This window comes from Hyperoodon ampullatus (genome assembly GCF_949752795.1).
Source record: "Hyperoodon ampullatus genome assembly, chromosome: 2".
NCBI classification, from domain to species: Eukaryota; Metazoa; Chordata; class Mammalia; order Artiodactyla; family Ziphiidae; genus Hyperoodon; species Hyperoodon ampullatus.
This window is the reverse complement of record NC_136915.1, coordinates 178,288,923-178,308,208: the sequence shown is the minus strand read 5'-3', so window position 1 is coordinate 178,308,208 and position 19,286 is coordinate 178,288,923. Positions and strand designations below refer to the sequence as shown.

At 35.6% G+C, this 19,286-nt stretch overlaps 1 protein-coding gene across 2 annotated transcripts; it reads left to right on the top strand.

Moving 5' to 3' along the window:
• Positions 1 to 1,749: 1,749 nt before the first annotated feature.
• BROX (BRO1 domain and CAAX motif containing) lies at positions 1,750 to 16,829 on the top strand (the record flags this gene model as incomplete). 2 transcript variants are annotated; one of them, XM_079728456.1, is made up of 12 exons in its annotated part: positions 1,750 to 1,859; positions 4,646 to 4,752; positions 5,098 to 5,194; positions 8,051 to 8,146; positions 9,170 to 9,242; positions 10,249 to 10,354; positions 11,315 to 11,404; positions 12,917 to 13,002; positions 13,835 to 13,916; positions 14,217 to 14,367; positions 15,587 to 15,746; positions 16,743 to 16,829. In XM_079728456.1, the coding sequence occupies 12 exons, from the start codon at positions 1,759 to 1,761 to the stop codon at positions 16,827 to 16,829; spliced, it is 1,236 nt and encodes a 411-aa protein (XP_079584582.1). The 2 variants fall into 2 exon arrangements, with proteins under 2 accessions (XP_079584582.1, XP_079584581.1); XM_079728455.1 differs by lacking the exon at positions 8,051 to 8,146 and having other exon boundaries at positions 1,759 to 1,859.
• Between the last annotated feature and the right edge of the window lie 2,457 nt (positions 16,830 to 19,286).

The window sequence follows — 19,286 nt, the reverse complement described above, 5'->3', positions numbered from 1 at the left end:
TTTTTTAAATGTTTTGGTTTTTAAGGATAGACATTATTTTTTTAACTTATTGAAGTATTGTTGATTTACAGTGTGTTAATTTCTCCTGTTCAGCAAAGTGACTCAGTTATGCATATATACATTCTTTTTCATATTCTTTTTCATTATGGTTTGTCACAGGATATTGAATATAGTTCCCTGTGCTCTACAGTAGGATCCTGTTGTTTATCCATCCTGTATATACTAGTTTGCATCTGCTAATCCCAAACTCCCAGTCTTTCCCTCCCCTACCTGCCCTCCCCCTTGTCAACCACAAGTATGTTCTAAGGATAGATATTATTATTATTTTATTTATTTTATTTTTTACCAACAAAACTGAGATTATTAGGGACCAGCAGAGAAATCACAATCAGCGATATGCAAAGATGGGTGACCATAAGCAAATACAGAGAACAAGCAAGGGGAACATGCTTTTATAGGGAAAAGAGGAGAGTTGGGAGGGGCTGTAATAACCAGAGAGTCCATTGGAGGAACCTGGGCGTCCAGAGTATGGAGGCTTCTCATTGGTTGGCCTGCTACAGTCTGACTGGCTGAGCTGCCATGGATGGAGAGAAGTTTTCTTCTTCCTTCTGATAGTAACCTAGAGGTACCTTCCTGTCAGAGATGTAGGTTTACTTCTCTCCTGTTAACTGAGGTCTCCTAGCGGGACCTGAGAGCTCCCCCTACAGGCCTGTCCCAACTCCACCTCTACCTGAGGTTTCTTCAGTTACACATGCTAAATATGTTCATAATTCAGCCATTTTTTACCATTTTAAGGATAGATATTATTGATCAAGTATCATGTGGGGTTTTTTATCATGAAAATATTGATTCATATTAACTATTCTGTGGAAAGTATATTTATTATAGAACACATGCTCCAGCCAATCAGTTGGCATCAGCAATATCATGTGGGAGACACAGTTAATTTAAACCCTATTTCTGTCCAGTAATCTTAGCAGTCTAAATAAGGGTCACCATTTGAACCTCTTTCGGAATCACGTTCCTCTGCCCCTGTGCTCTTCTCATTCGCAGCTGTCCAACCAAAGTCAAGTACTCTGCTCCTCAAAAGTGTAGTTTGGGGACCAGCAGCATCAGCATCTCAGGTCCTACCCCAGACTGTTGAATTAGAACCTGCATTTTAACAAGAAGCCCCCACCTCCTGCCCCGATGTGATTTTTTTTTTTTTTTTTTTTTTTTTGCGGTACGCGGGCCTCTCAGTGTTGTGGCCTCTCCCGTTGCGGAGCACAGGCTCCGGACGCGCAGGCTCAGCGGCCATGGCTCACGGGCCCAGCCGCTCCGCGGCCTGTGGGATCCTCCCGGACCGGGGCACGAACCCGTGTCCCCAGCATCGGCAGGCGGACTCTCAACCACCGCGCCACCAGGGAAGCCCCCCCGACGTGATTTTTATACACATTAAAGTTTAAACGTTACTGCTCCAATATATTCAACATTGCAGTTACTGTGAGCACATTTACAAATGCTGTTTTTTGAATAGGCCTGATCTAAACATAGGCTGCTGTAAACAGACAGTTAAAACAAGATTGATGTATGGCAGTGAAGCATTTTATTTATGTATATGTCTGTTTTATATATGTTTTATATTAAAATGTATATATCCTGTAGTAATTTTCAACTTTTACTTTAAAAATATTTTAATATGATTTACATTGCTCATTAAATGTTTTATCTTTAATTCTTATACATTTGTTTTTTGTCAATAGGAAACACCTGGAGAGAATGACACATTGGTTTCATAGGAACCCATTAAAAGCCACAGCTCCTGTCACTTTTAACTATTATGGCGTAGTCACTGGCCCTGCTGCTTCAAAAATTTGCAGGTAAGTTTGTCAGTCTCCACAAGTATTGATTGAGCCACCCATGGATACAAGGTATTTTTTTAGGGTCATGCACGATGCAGAAGTATGTTACACACTGTCCCTAACCTTAGACTCCTTATAAACTTATAAATGACATGTGAAAAGTTAAATCATAGATTATTTAAACTGGGTCCTCAAGTTTAGGTCAGTGAATGAGTCCCAGAGAGGCTAAACAGTCACAATTAAAGAGTTAAGCTATATGTTACAACAGTACAAGAGACTCCACAAAGTCATATATGGATATTGTTCATTGGCCATCTAGTAAATTAATTGAGTTCTGAGCAGGGAGAGGTCCCTATGGCCTGAAATAGCCTTCAGAGTGTTCAGTAGGAGAGAGGACTTGAGCTGGGGTTTAAATACATTGTATGGCTTAGATCAGGGGTTGCCAGACTGTGTCCTGCAGATTGGCCCAATGATTGTTTTCATAAATAAGTTTTTATTAGAACATAGCGCCCCCCCCACACTTATTTACATATTGTCTATGGCTGCCTTTCCTCTGTACAGTAAGATTGAGTATTCCCAGGGGAGACTTTATGACCTACTAGGCTTAGAATATTTATCTTCAGGCCCTTTGCTGATCCCTGACTTTGATAGTAAGAAGGGAGAGGAGAAAATCATTCCTGTTAGGTAAACCTTTGTTCTAGGGAGTATGAGTAGAGCAGTTTAACTAGCACAAAAGAGATAGATGCAAGAGAGATTTTGAAGGAGACATCAACTGGCCAGATGTCTCATTTGCTCTGGAAAGTTGAAAAGGATTCATTTAGTCTATGAGATACGGAACCTAGATGATCAAGATATTGGTGGTACCAGTAAAGGAAAACCAAGAGAATTGCTACTTTTTGTGAAAAGAAATAATTGGAGCAAAAGGTTGATCTAGACCAGGGGTCAGCAAATTTTTCCTGTAAAGGGCTAAATAGTAAATATTTTAGGCTTTGTGGGCTACACACAGTCACTATTGGATATTCTTCTTTGTTCATTTTTGCAAAATGAAGCTGTGGGCCCTATAAAAACAAGTTACAGTTTGTAGTTTGCCAACACCTAATCCTAGACGTTGGTCCCAGCTTAACTATTTTATCTGTAGCATTGGGCAAGTCTCTTACTAATCACTCATCTGTAAAATTACTCACCTGTAAAATTAATAAACTAAATTAGATACTTCTAAGGTACACTTTTCTCGAATTCTGTCATTTTAATATGAATATAATTTTCCACAAGTTGGTTTGCAGGTGATGATTGAATGCCTACTTGGAAATAGCTAGCAAAGTATTCGAGTCTAGAATAGGCCTTAAGGATTCAAATTCTGGGGACTTCCCTGGCGGTCCAGTGGTTAAGACTCTGCGCTTCCAATGCAGGGGGCATGGGTTCGATCCCTGGTTGGGGAACTAAGATCCCACATGTTGCGTGGCATGGCCAAAAGGAAAAAAAAAAAAAGAATTCAGATTTTTTTCCAAGTCCAAGAATTACCCCTCCCAGCTTTTAATTAAATAACTCAACAATGACAGATTCATAAGGTAGCCCATCCCATTTTTGGTCAGCTGTATATAGTTGTTACTATATACTTTCTTGGAATCAGCCTCCTTAGAGCTGGTACCAATAAACATTCCATCTAGACCATTCAGGTTTAAGTTTGTGCTCCTTTCTAAACATCAGTGCTACTTACAGTCCTTCTAAATCTTAAAATATTTGAAATGTTAGTATTACTTCACTCGACAAAAATATTTGAGTATATGCTTTATCCCAGACACTAAGTTCTGGTTATACAGTCCCTACTGTCTTGGTGCTTACAATTTAAATTTAGTCTTTAGTCATTTACACCCAATTGTCTTTAGTCATGGTCCATGTAATATGATTTCTGGATCCCTCGCTAAGCAAGTTGCCTTCTGAAAGAAGATGTGTAACTGGAACAGGATGAAGTTAGAGCTGATAATGTAGATCTAGGATTAGATGTAAAGTTGTACTCGTAGATGAGACCTCAGAAGAGAGAAGAGCAGAAAGCCAAAGACTGAACATTGCTGGAGGTGGGAATATGAAGAGGACATGGAAGAAGATAGAGAAGGAACTTTTAGAGATAAGAGGAGAATCTGGAAAATTTGGCGTTATTGGAATCAAGGGAGAAAAGAATTTCGAGAAAGAAACAATAAATGTCTGCAACATTTATTGCTGTAGAGAAGCAAAGGGGAATGGAGATGAGGGAGCAGTTTTAAAATGACTAGTGGCCACGTGTTTTTGCATGTTTGTGTGTGTGTTGTATTATAGAATGCAATTTTAAAATATGGTTTTGTACTTAAGTACATTTTGACATAATGTCAAATTTTGAAATTTTAAGGGGATACTAAAATTATGTACAAATGTTAAATTTCCATTTTTCAAAAAACTTCTGTTGTGAACTGGTCAGATTAATTTACTCATTCGTAATTCTTTCCTCCCGTCTTAAAAGCTTGTGTTAGTTTGATTTTTTAAAATTAAAACTTGCTGTGTATTTTTATTATATAATTGTATTCATGATTTGCTCCTTTAGTTAGACTGAGTTTATTTTAGTACAACTTCTAAAACAATTGTTACTAGAAATTTCACTTACCTCCAGTGTTAGTCCTAATTAAATTAATTCCTGTATACTTAGTAATATCTCAGAGGAGGGTGTGTGTGTGTGTATGTGTTTAAGCTTTTACAGTTGAAACTTTTAAGCCATTTTTACATAGATTCATTGTAATACAGCTTACTTAACATCACTTTCTGTCTCATTTAAGTGACTTGAGATCATCTAGAGCTCGACTGCTTGAATTGTTCACTGATTTGAACTGTAATCCACAAATGATGAAGAATGCAGCAGATTCATATTTTTCACTTTTACAAGGTTAGTTATTTAAATCAATTTAAGTTTTTAAAAGTCAACTATGTAGAAGTTCATATTTGATTCTTAGACTTTTCAAATTTGAATAGTTTAGTCATCTAGGTTATATTCTTCAGTATGCTTGAGTATCAGAAATGTGAGAATGTAAAGGTAGTATGTGGTCTTTCTAACATTTTGAAAATTAAATGTGTGCGTATTTCATATTATGTTACCTTAGGAGATAGGAGAAGGGGATAGAGGGGCTGGGAGTTTCATTCGGGTATCTGAAAAAGTCATTCTCCGAAAAATGTTCTAAACAGACACGTGATATTTCCTGTAAAACTGAAAATGTTTTCTACCTTTTTATAGGTTTCATTAACTCATTGGATGAATCTACCCAAGAAAGCAAGTTACGATATATTCAAAATTTCAAGTGGACTGATACATTACAGGGACAGGTTCCAAGGTAAGCAGCACCAACAGTACTAAATTCAAGCCATTTTTGTAACTGTTTAGCTAGTGATTAACTCATAGCCTCTGTGTGGAAGAAGTAAAAGTAAAAGTCTGATTAGCATTTTGCCTTATCAGGAAATTAATGTAAAACTTTGGACCTAAACTCCTAATGCAGTCTATTAAGTACAAACAGAATTTGTTTCTTCTGGACCAAATCATTTTTGAGATAATCAATATAAATGTTAACTAGATTGAGCAGCCTTGACTTTTAATAACACACAAAGAATGGTTTGGGAATTTGGAACCCAAACCTAGATTTTGGTCTTTGCTTCCGTCCAAGCAGAGCAGAACTTTGCTTTCTCCACTATTCTCTTCTGATGGATAGTTCAGATGTCTCTGGTCAATCTCCTTCTTTCTCTCTTTCTCCCCAGTTCCACCCCAGCTCCATACTCTTTTGACTGACAGTACTGTATTTGTTTTCTTCCTAATTTCACTGTTTCTGCTCTTTTTAAAAGCTTCCCCTCAGAACTTTCTCATCATTCACTTGAAACTAGTTAGATCTAATTATAACAGGAAACTGATCATAATGGTGCTAAATTTTTAACTACTATTTTTATTTTTTAAACACCATTGGGTTGTTTAAATAGTCATATATCTTGATCTCAGTTTGCTTTAGAATTAATCATTTTATAAAATCAGAAGGGAAGGAAATGGGGATTGCCAAACAACCAGGGCAGGCATTACAGTGGAAGGAGTGTGGACTTTGGATTCATACACACGTAGATCACCCTCAGAGCTTCTCCTGTGTGAACATCTGCTTCCTCAACTGTATGTTGGGGTTACAGGTATAGGGCTTTTGTGAGGAACAAAATAGGAAATTTTGTATTAAGGGGCTGCTATAATGCCAGGCATTAATAGACATTCAATAAATGTTAGTTTCCTTCCTTCCTTCCTTGGGAATATTGTATATAATAGAATTCATAAATTGGGTAGGAAGTTGTGGACTATGGGTCCTTTCCAAATTTTAATATTCTGGGATACCAAGGTTTTCCAAGTAAGTCCTCATTTTCTGTTTTTCTTTATGTTACCCCTTCGTACTTCATCTAAAATTAAGGAATATTATCCTTAAAAACTTTTTTTAAAGAATCAAACCTCTACCATTGTTACATTACAAAACTTTGGCAGACTCTAAAGTGTTTTGTATACATAAATTTGGCACTTTTCCCCACCATGCTAAATTTTCATTCCTTGTGACAGCATTTCTCAGCATAGTTTTATGAGACAGTGAAGAATTACGTGTTAAAGACCTTAAGTTATAATGTTGAGTATTCAGTGCATCTGAGATTTTTAAGTTATTTAATCCTTGATTGCTGCTTACTCAATGAAACGTGTGCTGTGAGTATATCTTCTGAAAAATATTTTTTCAACTGTATACACTCTTAACTAGATGTGGTACAATAGAAATGGAGTGTTTGGGAGCAAGGCAGATTGAAATAAACGAAGGGTAAACAGGAGAGAGTTATTCATGAGACTCCATAAAAATTAGCAAAACTATCTTATTATTTAAAGATAAAGTTATAAATTAGATATACCTCTTAGATCACCATTACCAGAATTACTAGATGTAATTAGTAGATGTAATTCATTGGAAAGTTCCCAGTGCTGAAAAGAATAAGCTGTTAAACTATGCATTAAAATTTTTTGGTATGGTAAACTGTTTTAAGAAGTTTGTTCATAACTGTCATATTTTTGTATGTTATAATGTATATTAAACAGGATAGTTTATAAGGTATTTTTGAAATACATGTTTTGTAACAAATCTTTTTTTTTTTAATCTAAAAAGTTTCTATGTCTCTATTCCTTCTAAGTTGGAGGCAGCAGTTAAATAAAAAATACAAAGCAGAATTGTGATTCTAGTTTCTTCCCTTTGGGTAATTTTTCTGTATCTTTATTAGTATATGTGTAATAAGGGTATTACTTCAGGCTTTTTACTTCATCATTTGAGATAAGTGAGATAATGTGTATAAAGAATTTTCAGGGTCTCATCAGAACAAGAGTGAATAAAAATATCTTATTTGCTTTGTGAGCTTTTTGCCATCTTTGTGTCATGTTTAGTTATAGAATCTGAAGGAAACAAATAAGATATAAAGTACACTTATTTTTGAGACCTTTCTCTTTGTAGTATACTAATTGGCTTGGGATTCAGAATCTTCTACAGTTTCACATCAGCTTGGCTTTTTGCTCTCCTCCTCCTCGATTTCCCTCTATGAACTGGCAACTTCAATCAAGCTAGTTGGGTTACTGCGACCAGAAAAATCTTTATCCTTTCTTGTGCGTTAACAGCATCATTCCCTCATCTGGGATGTCCTTCTGCTTCCCTTCTAGCCATCTTTCAAGGCACAATTCAAACTCTGTTTATATCATTAAGCCTTCTTTAACCATTCTAGCCTGAAATGATCTCTCCTCTGAAATCCATTTTCTTAAAATGTGGTGTAAGAATCACCTGCTCCAGAATCAACTGGATACTTGTTAAAAATGCAGATTCCGGGCACTTCCCAGACTTCCTTTGTGGGATAAGTTCCAGTAATCTGTATTTTTAAAACTATTCAATGTACAGTAACCTTTGGGAACTACTATTCTCATGTTTACTATTATGAAGTACATCGTGGACCATTATGTTTAGTCATTCAGTGTTAATTGTGTGTGTGTGTGCTTGTGTCTTACCTCCCAACCTATATTAAACACAAGGACTCTTCATTTTTTCAGTTAGCATTTAGCTCTGTATGATTTTGTGTAAGATGTATAGCAGGCTTCGTATAGAGATGTCTCAGTCATTGACAGTACTTAATGATCATGTTTATAATTCTAGTGCCCAGCAGGATGCTGTTTTTGAATTAATTTCCATGGGATTTAATGTAGCTTTATGGTATACCAAATATGCTTCAAGACTGGCTGGAAAAGAAAAGTAAGTTAAAAGGGGAGGGTTATGTGCATATGTATTATTTTTCAAACATGGAGCTTCATTATTAAAAAGTCTAGGCTACTGATAAAAAGTATCACTTCTAATAAATGTAAGGTTGCCTCATAAAGTTAATATTTTAAGTATCAGAATTATGGAGCCCACGGTTAAAAGGGAAAAAATTTTTAATAATCTTGTCATGGGGGTGGTCTTTCTGAATAAAACCCCAAACCAAGAAAAGCGTTGACTATTTGACCACATAAAGTACCATAAACAAAGTTAGAAAACAAATGACAGATTGGTCAAAAAAAATGCAGTGTATATGACAAATTGTTTTTATAATGCTTTTACAAATCAACAGGGAAAAGATCAACAAATCGAAAATAAACAAAGGACATAAACAGGCAATTCACAGAAAAATACAAAGCCTTATAAGTATGTGAAAGATGTTTTGAAGGAGTAAGGAACTGTGAAATAAAATGAGATACAGTTTTTTGGGGTTTTTTGGGGTTTTTTTGAGATACATTTTTTATAATAGTACAACTGGATATTAGCAATATGAAACTGGCAACTACCAACTGTGATGCACCTGAACATGGGAATAATATGCAGCCATTTAAGAATGGAGTTGAATTGTATGTGCTGATGTAAAATTGTCTCTGAAGTAATTTAGGTGATTAAAACAAGAGCAGAGTGGTGAATATTGTGTATGTATGTGTTTTTTAAGTATGTGCATGCATTAAATGTATATTGATTTTTATGCTTGTTTATGCACAGAAGATTATCTGGAAGGAAAAACAAGAAGCCTTTGTCCAGACCCCTAAACAGGAGCTCTCTTTTTCACTTGTAGTATCTTCTCTTTGGATATTTTTCATGTGCATTTGTTAGTTTTTTAAGTGTCAAAAGGAAGAAAACGTAGTGAAAAACACAAATGACTAACTTCTGTGGTTTTATAAGAATGTATTAGTTGTTGGTTTTAATACCAGAAACAGGATTCATCCTGTAACTAATGTAACCACTATCTTTCAGCATAACAGAGGATGAAGCAAAAGAAGTCCATCGAAGCTTAAAAATTGCAGCTGGGATTTTTAAACATTTAAAGGTAAAATAATAATAATAAAATATATTCTTAACGCTTTAATTCTTGAATAATTTTTATTTCATTCTTTGCGGGGTGGGGTGAAGGAATTATTTCATCATGTAGAAAGAACTATATGTGTTCTGTTTCCCTTATGTTAAGTACCTTGTTGATGAGTGCAGCCAATTACAGAATATTAAGTGTTTCCACTTCAGAAAATCACCAGTGAATTTTACAATTAGACGATGCAAGTGGTACTTCACTGCTTATTTTTCGGTCTCTTCTGAAAAGATGAGAGAAAACAAAGCACAAAAATTGATAGTTCTGAGCATTTCTCCTTGCTGTATGCAGCAGTTGCCAGGAGCAATCATGATTCTGCAAAACCAAATTTTCTGAGTATATTCTCTGTATTTCAGTGAAAATGCCAGCGGGGCAGTCAGTACACACTAGTTACATTAAATTGCCTGGAGACGTGATGAGAATTAGGGGAAAGACTAACATATTTTCCAACCAGAATTACCCCCACCCCATTCTAATTAAACTACTATTTACTGAAGGCTCCTGGAGGCCAGTGTTGCATTTTCTTATGATAAGATAGTTTTACAGTGATGAAAAAGCTGTGATCCTGAGTGAGCTACAGAACTGTAGTCTTCCTTATATCTACTATTATTAATGTGAATGAACAGTTCCGGCTGTCATGCAAAAGGGAAATTTGGTTTCCGTTTCAGTTAAACATTTTCTAAGTTAAGAATATGACTTGCATATCTAAGCAATTTATTATGACCCAAATTTTGCTCTTGAATTTCTTATTTTTACAAAAATTTATAAAAAGCTTTAAAAGTTTTAGTGTCCAGGAACTTTTATTCTCTGTAAGCTTAACATTGCTCTGTTTTGCACAATCTTTGTTTGTACCCTGAATTTCTGATAAATCCCCAAATTGAATATCTCATAACCAGTTTTCTTTCTAACAGCTGAGTTAAAATAAAATTTGGCTTCTTTGTTTTGTTTTTTTGTTTTTTTTCTTTCTCAGGAAAGTCATATCCCAAAATTAATTACACCCGCAGAAAAGGGGAGGGATTTAGAGGCACGACTCATAGAAGCTTACATTATCCAATGTCAAGCCGAAGCTCAAGAAGGTATCTTAAATATTGTAAGATTTTTTTTAAGAAAGTCTATATTGGCATTTAGTTCTTTTTTAAAAAATCAGAATTAGCTGGAATTGAGTTTCAGGATTTGAGAAATTTATAGTGAGGAATTTAAAAAATTGATTTTTACCTTTAGCATTTGCCTTCATTTTTCATTAGCTGGAAAAGGCCTTACAGTTTAATAATTCTTTTTAAGAGGATTTTGATTTCACGCCATTTCTGGTAGCATAAAATTAAGTCTATAACTCATCTTTCTCCCCACTCTACCTTGCTCATTTCTTTTCTGCTTCCACTGTTTGGCTTACCTTGAAATCTTTGCCTTTCAGTGGCAGGAAATAAATGAAGACTTATGTGAAAACAATAAAGAAACTTTGTTGGCTTTTGTTTTTCTTTATTTCAAACCCCAGTGCCCTGGAAGTATTTGTTTCCTCTTACATCATGCGATTTTGTAGTAGGGGTTTTCTGTGATTAGTAATTGGCTAGTGATTTATTTAAGGAAGTGGTATCAGAACCAACAAGCTCAGTGTTTTCTGCTTGTTTATGTTTGCATTTTCTGTAGCTTACTTTTTACGTTAAAACTTTTAACAAACTCTATTAAAATCCCAAATAGGGCTTCCCTGGTGGCGCAGTGGTTGGGAGTCCGCCTGCCAATGCAGGGGACACGGGTTCGTGCCCCGGTCTGGGAGGATCCCACATGCCGCGGAGCGGCTGGGCCCGTGGGCCATGGCCGCTGAGCCTGCGCGTCCGGAGCCTGTGCTCCGCAATGGGAGAGGCCACAACAGTGAGAGGCCCGCGTACCGCAAAAAAAAAAAAAAAAAAAAAAAAAAAAAAAAAAAAAAAAAAAAAAAAATCCCAAATAGTTATCAGACTGTCTTTTGCTATTATAATTGAACTTACGGTAAATGCAAGTGAACTTAATCATACATTCACTTCATTGTGCTTTGGTTATAGTAACAATTGCTCGAGCAATTGAACTGAAACATGCTCCTGTACTAATTGCTGCCCTGGCATATGAAACAGCCAATTTCTATCAAAAAGCTGGTAAGTTCTATTTTTAGTCTTTAGATTTTCACATTAAGCTCTTGGCTTAGTAGGGAACAAGCAAAGCAAAAGGACTCTCAGGTTGTTTCATCTTTTGCAAAGGTGTAGTAATAGCTGCATTATTTTATTAATCTTGTTTAAAAGAAAATAAAAGAATTAGAGCTGTTCACGGTTAATATGCTCCGTAACTTCTAGTGAAAAGGACGATGCTATCCTTTTTAACCAGTTACATCTAATAATTAAACAGCTGTTTTTCTTTTGAAATGTTTTTGGTCTTTATAACAACCTTGTAGTTACTATCCTTATTTAGACAAGAAACTGAAATCCAGAGAATTAACATAAAACTAAACTGTAATTTAACTGCTAGCAGGTGGGAGGCTGGGACTAGCACTCAGGTCTTCTCCTTAACTATTATTCTTTTCAGTCACTTATTTAGGAAACATGTATATGTTTCTATTTATGACATGGTTACTCTTTTAGTTGCTGGGTGTACAGATTCACAGTCTAGGGAAGGAGACAAACATGTAACCACATTATTATAGCATGAAATAAGGTGTGGTTACAGGGGTGAAATAAAAACCTAAAGGATCTGGGCATGCTAGAGAAGGCTTTCTAGAGGAAGGTGGTGGTTTAGCCTTATTTTGAAATAGAATTAGAAATTCTAGGTTTGCTGGGATGCTTTAGCATATGGGAAGAGTAGAACATTCTGTAGTATGTACAGAGATTAGAAAGAACTTAGCACATTCTGGGACTGTGAGACATGTTTTAGCTGAAACAGGGTGAGAGCTAGGAGCAAAGGTTACGAAAGTATGCATATGTGAGGCTATGAATTGGTCTGTAAGCCTGTCTAAGAAGTTTGGCCTTCATTCGGTAGGTATTTGGGACCCCTTAAAACGTATAGTAAAGTTAATCTGACTTGACTGGACTTGAATTTAAGAAAGGTCCCTATCATTGCAAGATGAGAAATGGGCTTACTAGTGAAGGAGTAGTAGACTGACTCTACTTAGACTATAATCATTTCTTCCTAAGTACTGTGGAAGAAATGATGAAGGTTTTGACAAAGATAGCAGAGTAGGAAATGGAGAGGAAGAAATACATCCAAAAGGTGTTCGGCAGGATATATGAGCATGTGTGTTTTATACAAGATGCAGGGATGGGGTGGTGGATGAGGGTTAGGAGAGTATCCTTGCTTCTAACTTGGGTGACTAGACTACTCTTGGCATTGCTGTATTATGAAAAAGGTTGGAAAGAGATACTGTAATAGTATTCATATTTACTTTGAAGTTCTTAGTCATTGCTATTATCATTATCTCAAGCTTGAATTGCATTAACCATGAAATCAAAATAAATTAATTAAATAAATCACTTTAAATAAAGCAAGATTTTTAAAGTGTGAATGTTTGAGTTTTAGACTTGAATGGCATGCTGCTTTTAGCATCTGAACACATAAGCTATAAGTCTCCTAGTGAATCAGGGTGAAATTATATTTTGCTTTTTAAAATGTAACTTTAGATCATGCTTTATCCAGTTTGGAGCCTGCATACTCTGCTAAATGGAGAAAATATCTTCACTTGAAAATGTGTTTCTACACAGCTTATGTAAGTATTTTTAGCCCAGAAACAATGTAAACTACTGTCTCTCCAGCCCCTCGAGCACCAGTTCTGTCATCTCGCCTGACTCCTCGTTAGCATTTTACAGATAAGGGACAGCTCTCAGGAAATGTTCCCTGATGGTCAGTGCAGCCATTGTGGAGTAAAGCGAGTGGAAGGAGATGATGTGGAGCTGGGTTATAGCAATGGAATTACTGTTTGATTCAAACCCGCTTTTAAGCTGGAACCTTCTGCAAACTTCATGAGAGTTCTCTCGTTTCATCCTGTTCACTGAGAAAGATATTTACTAATGCTCATCTTAAGACTTACCCATACAGTGCATCACCTGGGTTGGTGAAGAATCATAAATAAGATTTCTTATACCTTATAATCTGCTTTCAAACACACTGCATAAGACCATGTGCAATCCCTGCATTGATGGTAGACATTTAAAGAATAAGCATGTTCTACTCCAGCCTGGTAACATTTTTCTTAAGACCTGTTTAGTCCTTAACCTCAAATCCTCCCTCCGTCTCCCTCTGCATTAGCACACTAATTTCCCTCCTTTATCCCCTCTGCCCTAATTTTAAAAACAGGTTTCAGCAAATAGTTTTTGCTCTCAGTCCATGGTTAGAAGGCTAGTTTGGCTCAAGGCTTGACATAATTCCACTTTATATACCAACAGAGATGGGGGGAAGCTTATTCAAGTAAAGAGATGTAAGGGACTGCATTGATACTTCAAACAATGGACAAAGGCATTTCTTTGATGCATATAGAAAACGATGATATTGGAAAGCATCATTTGAGGAGAGAATGAATAAAAATTTGTTTCTTTTATCAGGCTTATTGTTATCATGGTCAGACTTTGTTGGCTAGTGATAAATGTGGTGAAGCAATCAGGTCTCTTCAAGAGGCAGAAAAATGTAAGTATTCCTGCCAGAATATTAACTCCTCTTTTAAAAACTAATGTTTAATTATAAAGGGAATGGGCAGTTAAAAGAGATTTTGGCAGAGTTCATGAAAGGGAATGAGAATCAGTGAAGTAATTGGAGAAAAAAAAAGTGCTTCGAAAACCTAGAACTTGTAGAAAATACCTACCTACCCCTTATACTGTTGTTGGTAGTGCTCTTATACTAGTTAAAGAGCATCTCTGATTAATAGCCTTTTTAGTATAAATAATCAATAATTATAATCAAATGACTGTATATCCCTTTCACATGCAGTTTATGCAAAGGCAGAAGCATTATGCAAAGAATATGGAGAAACCAAAGGCCCTGGACCAACAGTCAAACCTTCAGGACACTTGTTCTTTAGGAAACTTGGAAATCTTATGAAGAACACCCTTGAAAAATGTCAGAGAGAAAATGGATTTATGTGAGTACAGCTCAGTATGATTTTAGTAATCGGTATAGTATGTGCAGTTGGCCCTCTGTATTCTGTGGGTTCCACATCCGCAATTCAACCAACCGCAGATGGAAAGTATATGGGGGGGGCAGGGAGGGGGGATTCTAGAAAGTCCTTAAAAGCAAAACTTCAATTTGCTGCAGGCCAGCAACTATTTACATAGCATTTACATTCTGTTAGGTATTATAAGTAACCTAGAGATGATTTAACGTTTACAGGAGGATGTGCGTAGGTTATATGCAAATACTACTTCATTTTATGTAAGGGACTTGAGCATCTGTGGATTTTGGTATCTGCCGGGGTCCCAGAACCAATCCTCCGAAGATACCGAGGGATGAACGTATTTATAATGTTTAAATAATAATATTGTTTTAATAATACCACAGTTTGTTAGTCTCTATTCCCATACATTTTATATCAAGTTGCATTGAAGTTGAGCATTAATTTTCTATTTAAATTGGTGATAGAATTCACTTGTTAGACCTAACTTTTATTCTGCTTTTGATGATAACATATAAAAACAGGTTTAAAAATTCAAACATGAATTATTAACATACAGCCCACTTCTACTGTCCTAACTCTCTCTTACCTTTGTTTCCCTGCCATTCCTTCTCTGTGTGTTACATATACATACCTTCTCTTGGCATACTCATCTCCTTCTGTTTTCAGCCATGTATAAAGCAGGGAAATTAATTTTCTGTCAGTTCTCTCTAGGCCTGTCAAACAGTTTTCCATTATTAAATCAGTGTTGTTCAAACTGTAAATCAGTACCTATGGAGGTTGTAGAATTAATTTTGTCCCTGCTTTTTGTCTCTTGCATTCTTCCCTTTATATTCTGCATCTGGTCATGCTGTGCTCTTTCACATCCTTGAACCTGCCCAGTTTAACTTTTATCACTTCCTTTGGAAAGCATCCCTGACCCCCCAAATCTGCCCCTCTTTTAACTGCCCCTCTTTTGTGTTCTCACGGCACTCTACATCCCTCATAGCTTCAGTTACATTGCACAGTTGTTGACAGGGTTTCTTGACTTTGTCACCTACTCATCTGTAAACTGCGTGAGACAGGAAATTGTTCTCTATGTAATTCATCATTAAATTGTCATTTCCTTGCACAGGGTCTTGGATGTAAATAGACACTCAAATAGTTAACAGATAACTGAATGAATTGCTGTTTCCATTGCTTTTTGCAGTTACTTTCAAAAAGTTCCAACAGAAGCCCCACAACTGGAACTCAAAGCAGTTTATGGTCTCGTAGAACCTGTACCTTTTGAATTTCCTCCTACAAGCGTGCACTGGACACCAGAAACCTTGGCTGCTTTTGATCTCACCCAGAGACCCAAGGATGACAGTGTACGAGATTGGTTTTTTTCCATTCATTCACGAAACTTTAAAAAGAGAACTCAGACTTCACAGTTTGATATTGTCCTCTGTTTAAATAGATGCATATATTTGTCTAAATGTTAAATTAGCTAATTACAGTGCTTGGTGTAAAATCTGAACTCTTTCAAATGTAAACCTCTAGGTGCTAATTGTCTTCTGATTTTTTACATAGTTGACTGATGTTGTTTTCATCACATTATCTTGCCTTTTTACAATTCGTCAGAGCCTCCTTTAAGAAGAGTGTGGGAGGACAGGTCTAAAAAGGATGGCTCATCCATGTTTATATTGCTATAGCAATGCTGTTTTTGATTTAGCATAGTGCATGGTATTTGAAGATTTGACCTAATTTCAACATTCTGTGACATCATCCAGGGGTAAAGTTAGACTGGTTTTATTCATTTATATCTAAGTACATCTTAGTGTACTAAACCAAATGGTAGATTAAGTGGAAATTTCGAGGTTTGGCTACCAAAAGAGAGGGGGCCTGTGAAAAAAGGGATGGGAATTATTTTGTAGCCATAGCTGCTTCCTTGAAATTTTTTTTTTAATATAATTTCCTACCCATACTAAAACCCCATTATTCCTTAAAATAACAGTTTTTGCATCCTGTTCAGCCTCTTAAATAATGTCCTAAGAGGTAGCCTGTTACTGTCACAAGTAATCTTCAAACTTGAGGGTTCCATGTGCACAGGTTGATGGCTCAGTTTCTCCCTCCTCAGAAAGAGTAAGCGTACCATTAGCTTGATTTTTGCCTACCCATCCAGGTTTTCATCTGCACTGAAATGTTGCTTTCCTGTTATGTCTTTAATTGAATTGGTTTGTATGTAGCTTCTGGCACAGCTTTGTTAGTCTCCGTGCTGTGCATTTTAGTATATCATCTTTATATTAGTCTGAAGTGGAATAGATGTAGTGTTTGTTTCCAGATCTTAGTTTATGTACTTACACTGTATTTTTCTTTCTCCATAGGCTAAACCCAAACCAGAAGAAGTGGTGAAACCTGTGAAAGAACCAGATATCAAGCCTCAAAAGGACACTGGGTGCTACATCTCCTAAAATACATTGATACAGTGTGCACTTTGAATTTTCTTCCAGCTAAGATAAACCATGGAACTTCATCTTTCTTGAAATGATTTCTCTGAAGCCTATAGATTAATTTAGTACATTCAGAGGGAATCTGCCTTCAGTTTATTTGTTCTTGATTTTTAACACAATGGAAATGTTCCATGCTTTGTTTCCAAACTCCTTTTTAATCAGGACAAACTGTGAAAATTTTTTATTGTGCTTCTAAAGGGCATATTTGGGGGTTGGGTTTTTCTTCCTGAACTCTGGGTAGTAGTAAGTTTCAGGTTAATACACTATAGGGCAGAATCATGTGGTTTCAGGTGTGTTTTTCTATCTTCACAAAAAAAAGTTTATTTTCCTTCCTCTTATTTGATACCAGAAGAATGACAGGAGTCAGTTTTTAACAAACAAGGTTTTTTACCCCTCTCCATTATGTCAGTTGTAGCACAGACTTGTTATCTTCTGTGTCAGTTACCTTTTGTGGTTGAGGAAAAAAAAATCACTTTTAGTTAAAGATCAAAAAATCTTCATACCAAATCCCTTATACATATTAGAATCTATAATTTACTTACAAATCAGTGTTTATAGGTATGTTGAGACCATTTAAGAGCTTACTCTTACGCTGATAGCCCTGTACTTCATTTCAGTCTCAGTAAGCAAACCTACAATATTTTTTAAAGTACTTTTTTCTAATGGATTTTTTACTTAGGGGACAGAACTTGGTAACAGCTCTTAGTATTTGTGTGAGAAGACAGAGTGAAAATGTTTTTGCAGAAGTCAAATAATGCATGATGAAAAGAAAGAACTTTAAGCCTAAATAAGATCGGTTGTCCTGAATTACACTGGTAAATCTCTACTACTTTGTTACAGAAGTTAGAGTAAAATGCCTTTGTTGCCTGATTTCAGTGTACATTGTTTTTATATAGTTTTCTAATACACTTATCGTGTCAGAATTGTATTGCTTTAGGCCAAAGGCCATAGCAGAAACTTAGAGAGCAAACAGGTACAGTATATCTTAAAAATACCTTGTAATATTTGAAATAGTTTAGTATATACACAAACCTGGGAAATAGTGGTTACATAATACTTTAACAAAAAAAATCACACGTAGGTTTATCTTCTTTTGATTATTCTCCTGGGGCATCACCTAATTTTTCTCTTATAAATGACAGATCGGTTCAAATAATAGAAGTAGTAATAGTAGAGTATGTTGAGAGCTTACTCTGTGCCAGGCACTGTGCTGAGCACTTGCATAGATAAACCTTTGAATCCACACAGCAATTCTGTGAGAAATAAGTAAAATCTGCGTAAAGTATTGAGCTAGGAATAAACATTTTATTATGAAAAATAGATTATGCCTATCTGAATATTGTGTTCAAATAAATGATTACTTAAATCATAGTTTATACTCATGGGAAAAAAAGCTACATAGAATCAGTGAGGTGGGTTTTTTTTTAATATATGGAAATGCTAATTACTCCTTGCTGTATAACATTTAATATTTGAAGCTGCAGTTTTCAGAATAAGTGGAGTAATAACTGAACAGACATTTATTTTGTTGTTTATAGAAAAAACACTTTAATCTCCCTGTATTTTTGTGCTCTATGCCATTTATTGACAAAACTTTAAACCGTACTTGATGTAAGCTTATTACTCTTGGCCTGTAAGATCTATTTTAGAAACTAGTGCTTATTAGTTACTAAATTTTCACATTTGAAAATTTAGTAACTAGGCTAAATTTATTGACACAATGTGTGTCAATTTCACATATTGACATTTTTATGGGTCATACTTCCATATATGGAATGAAAACATGTAATATGCTGGGTGCTTCTGTAAAGTGCAGTAAATACTGGTATTACGTTTAATCAATAATTGGCAACTTTAAGATAAGCAGATAGTAAATATTCTGTTGACTCAACAAAGGTGACACTTTGACTAACTATCCCATTATATATAATATTCTTTGAAATCGTGTTCGAAATTTGGGGAAGTTAATAAATGTAAAGAAGTTGCATGAATGTCATAGATGTAACTATTTGTGTTAACTGTTGCATACTTAGTTTAAACCAGATAACGACAGCTAACATATCCTGCTAAAAGTGTTGTTAATATACTGAATTATCTTTTTATTTATGAAAATAAAAGTGATTCTACTTCCAATTACATTGGAATTTTTATTTGTTTTTCAATAAATATTTTTATGTTTATTAAGCCAGTAACAAGGTTAATACAATGTAAAATCATATTTCTTCACAGTTGTATTTTAAAATGACAGATGCATTTGCATCAGTTGTTTTATGCTACATGAATTCATTAAATACTCAACGCTCCTTGACCTATTTGGTTTCTACTTATGCTTATTGGTACTTACCACCTTTTAATCTTGAAGTAGGGTTTCAGTCAGCCTGCATATATTTTTATTCACAGTATTATCCAGCATGCTGC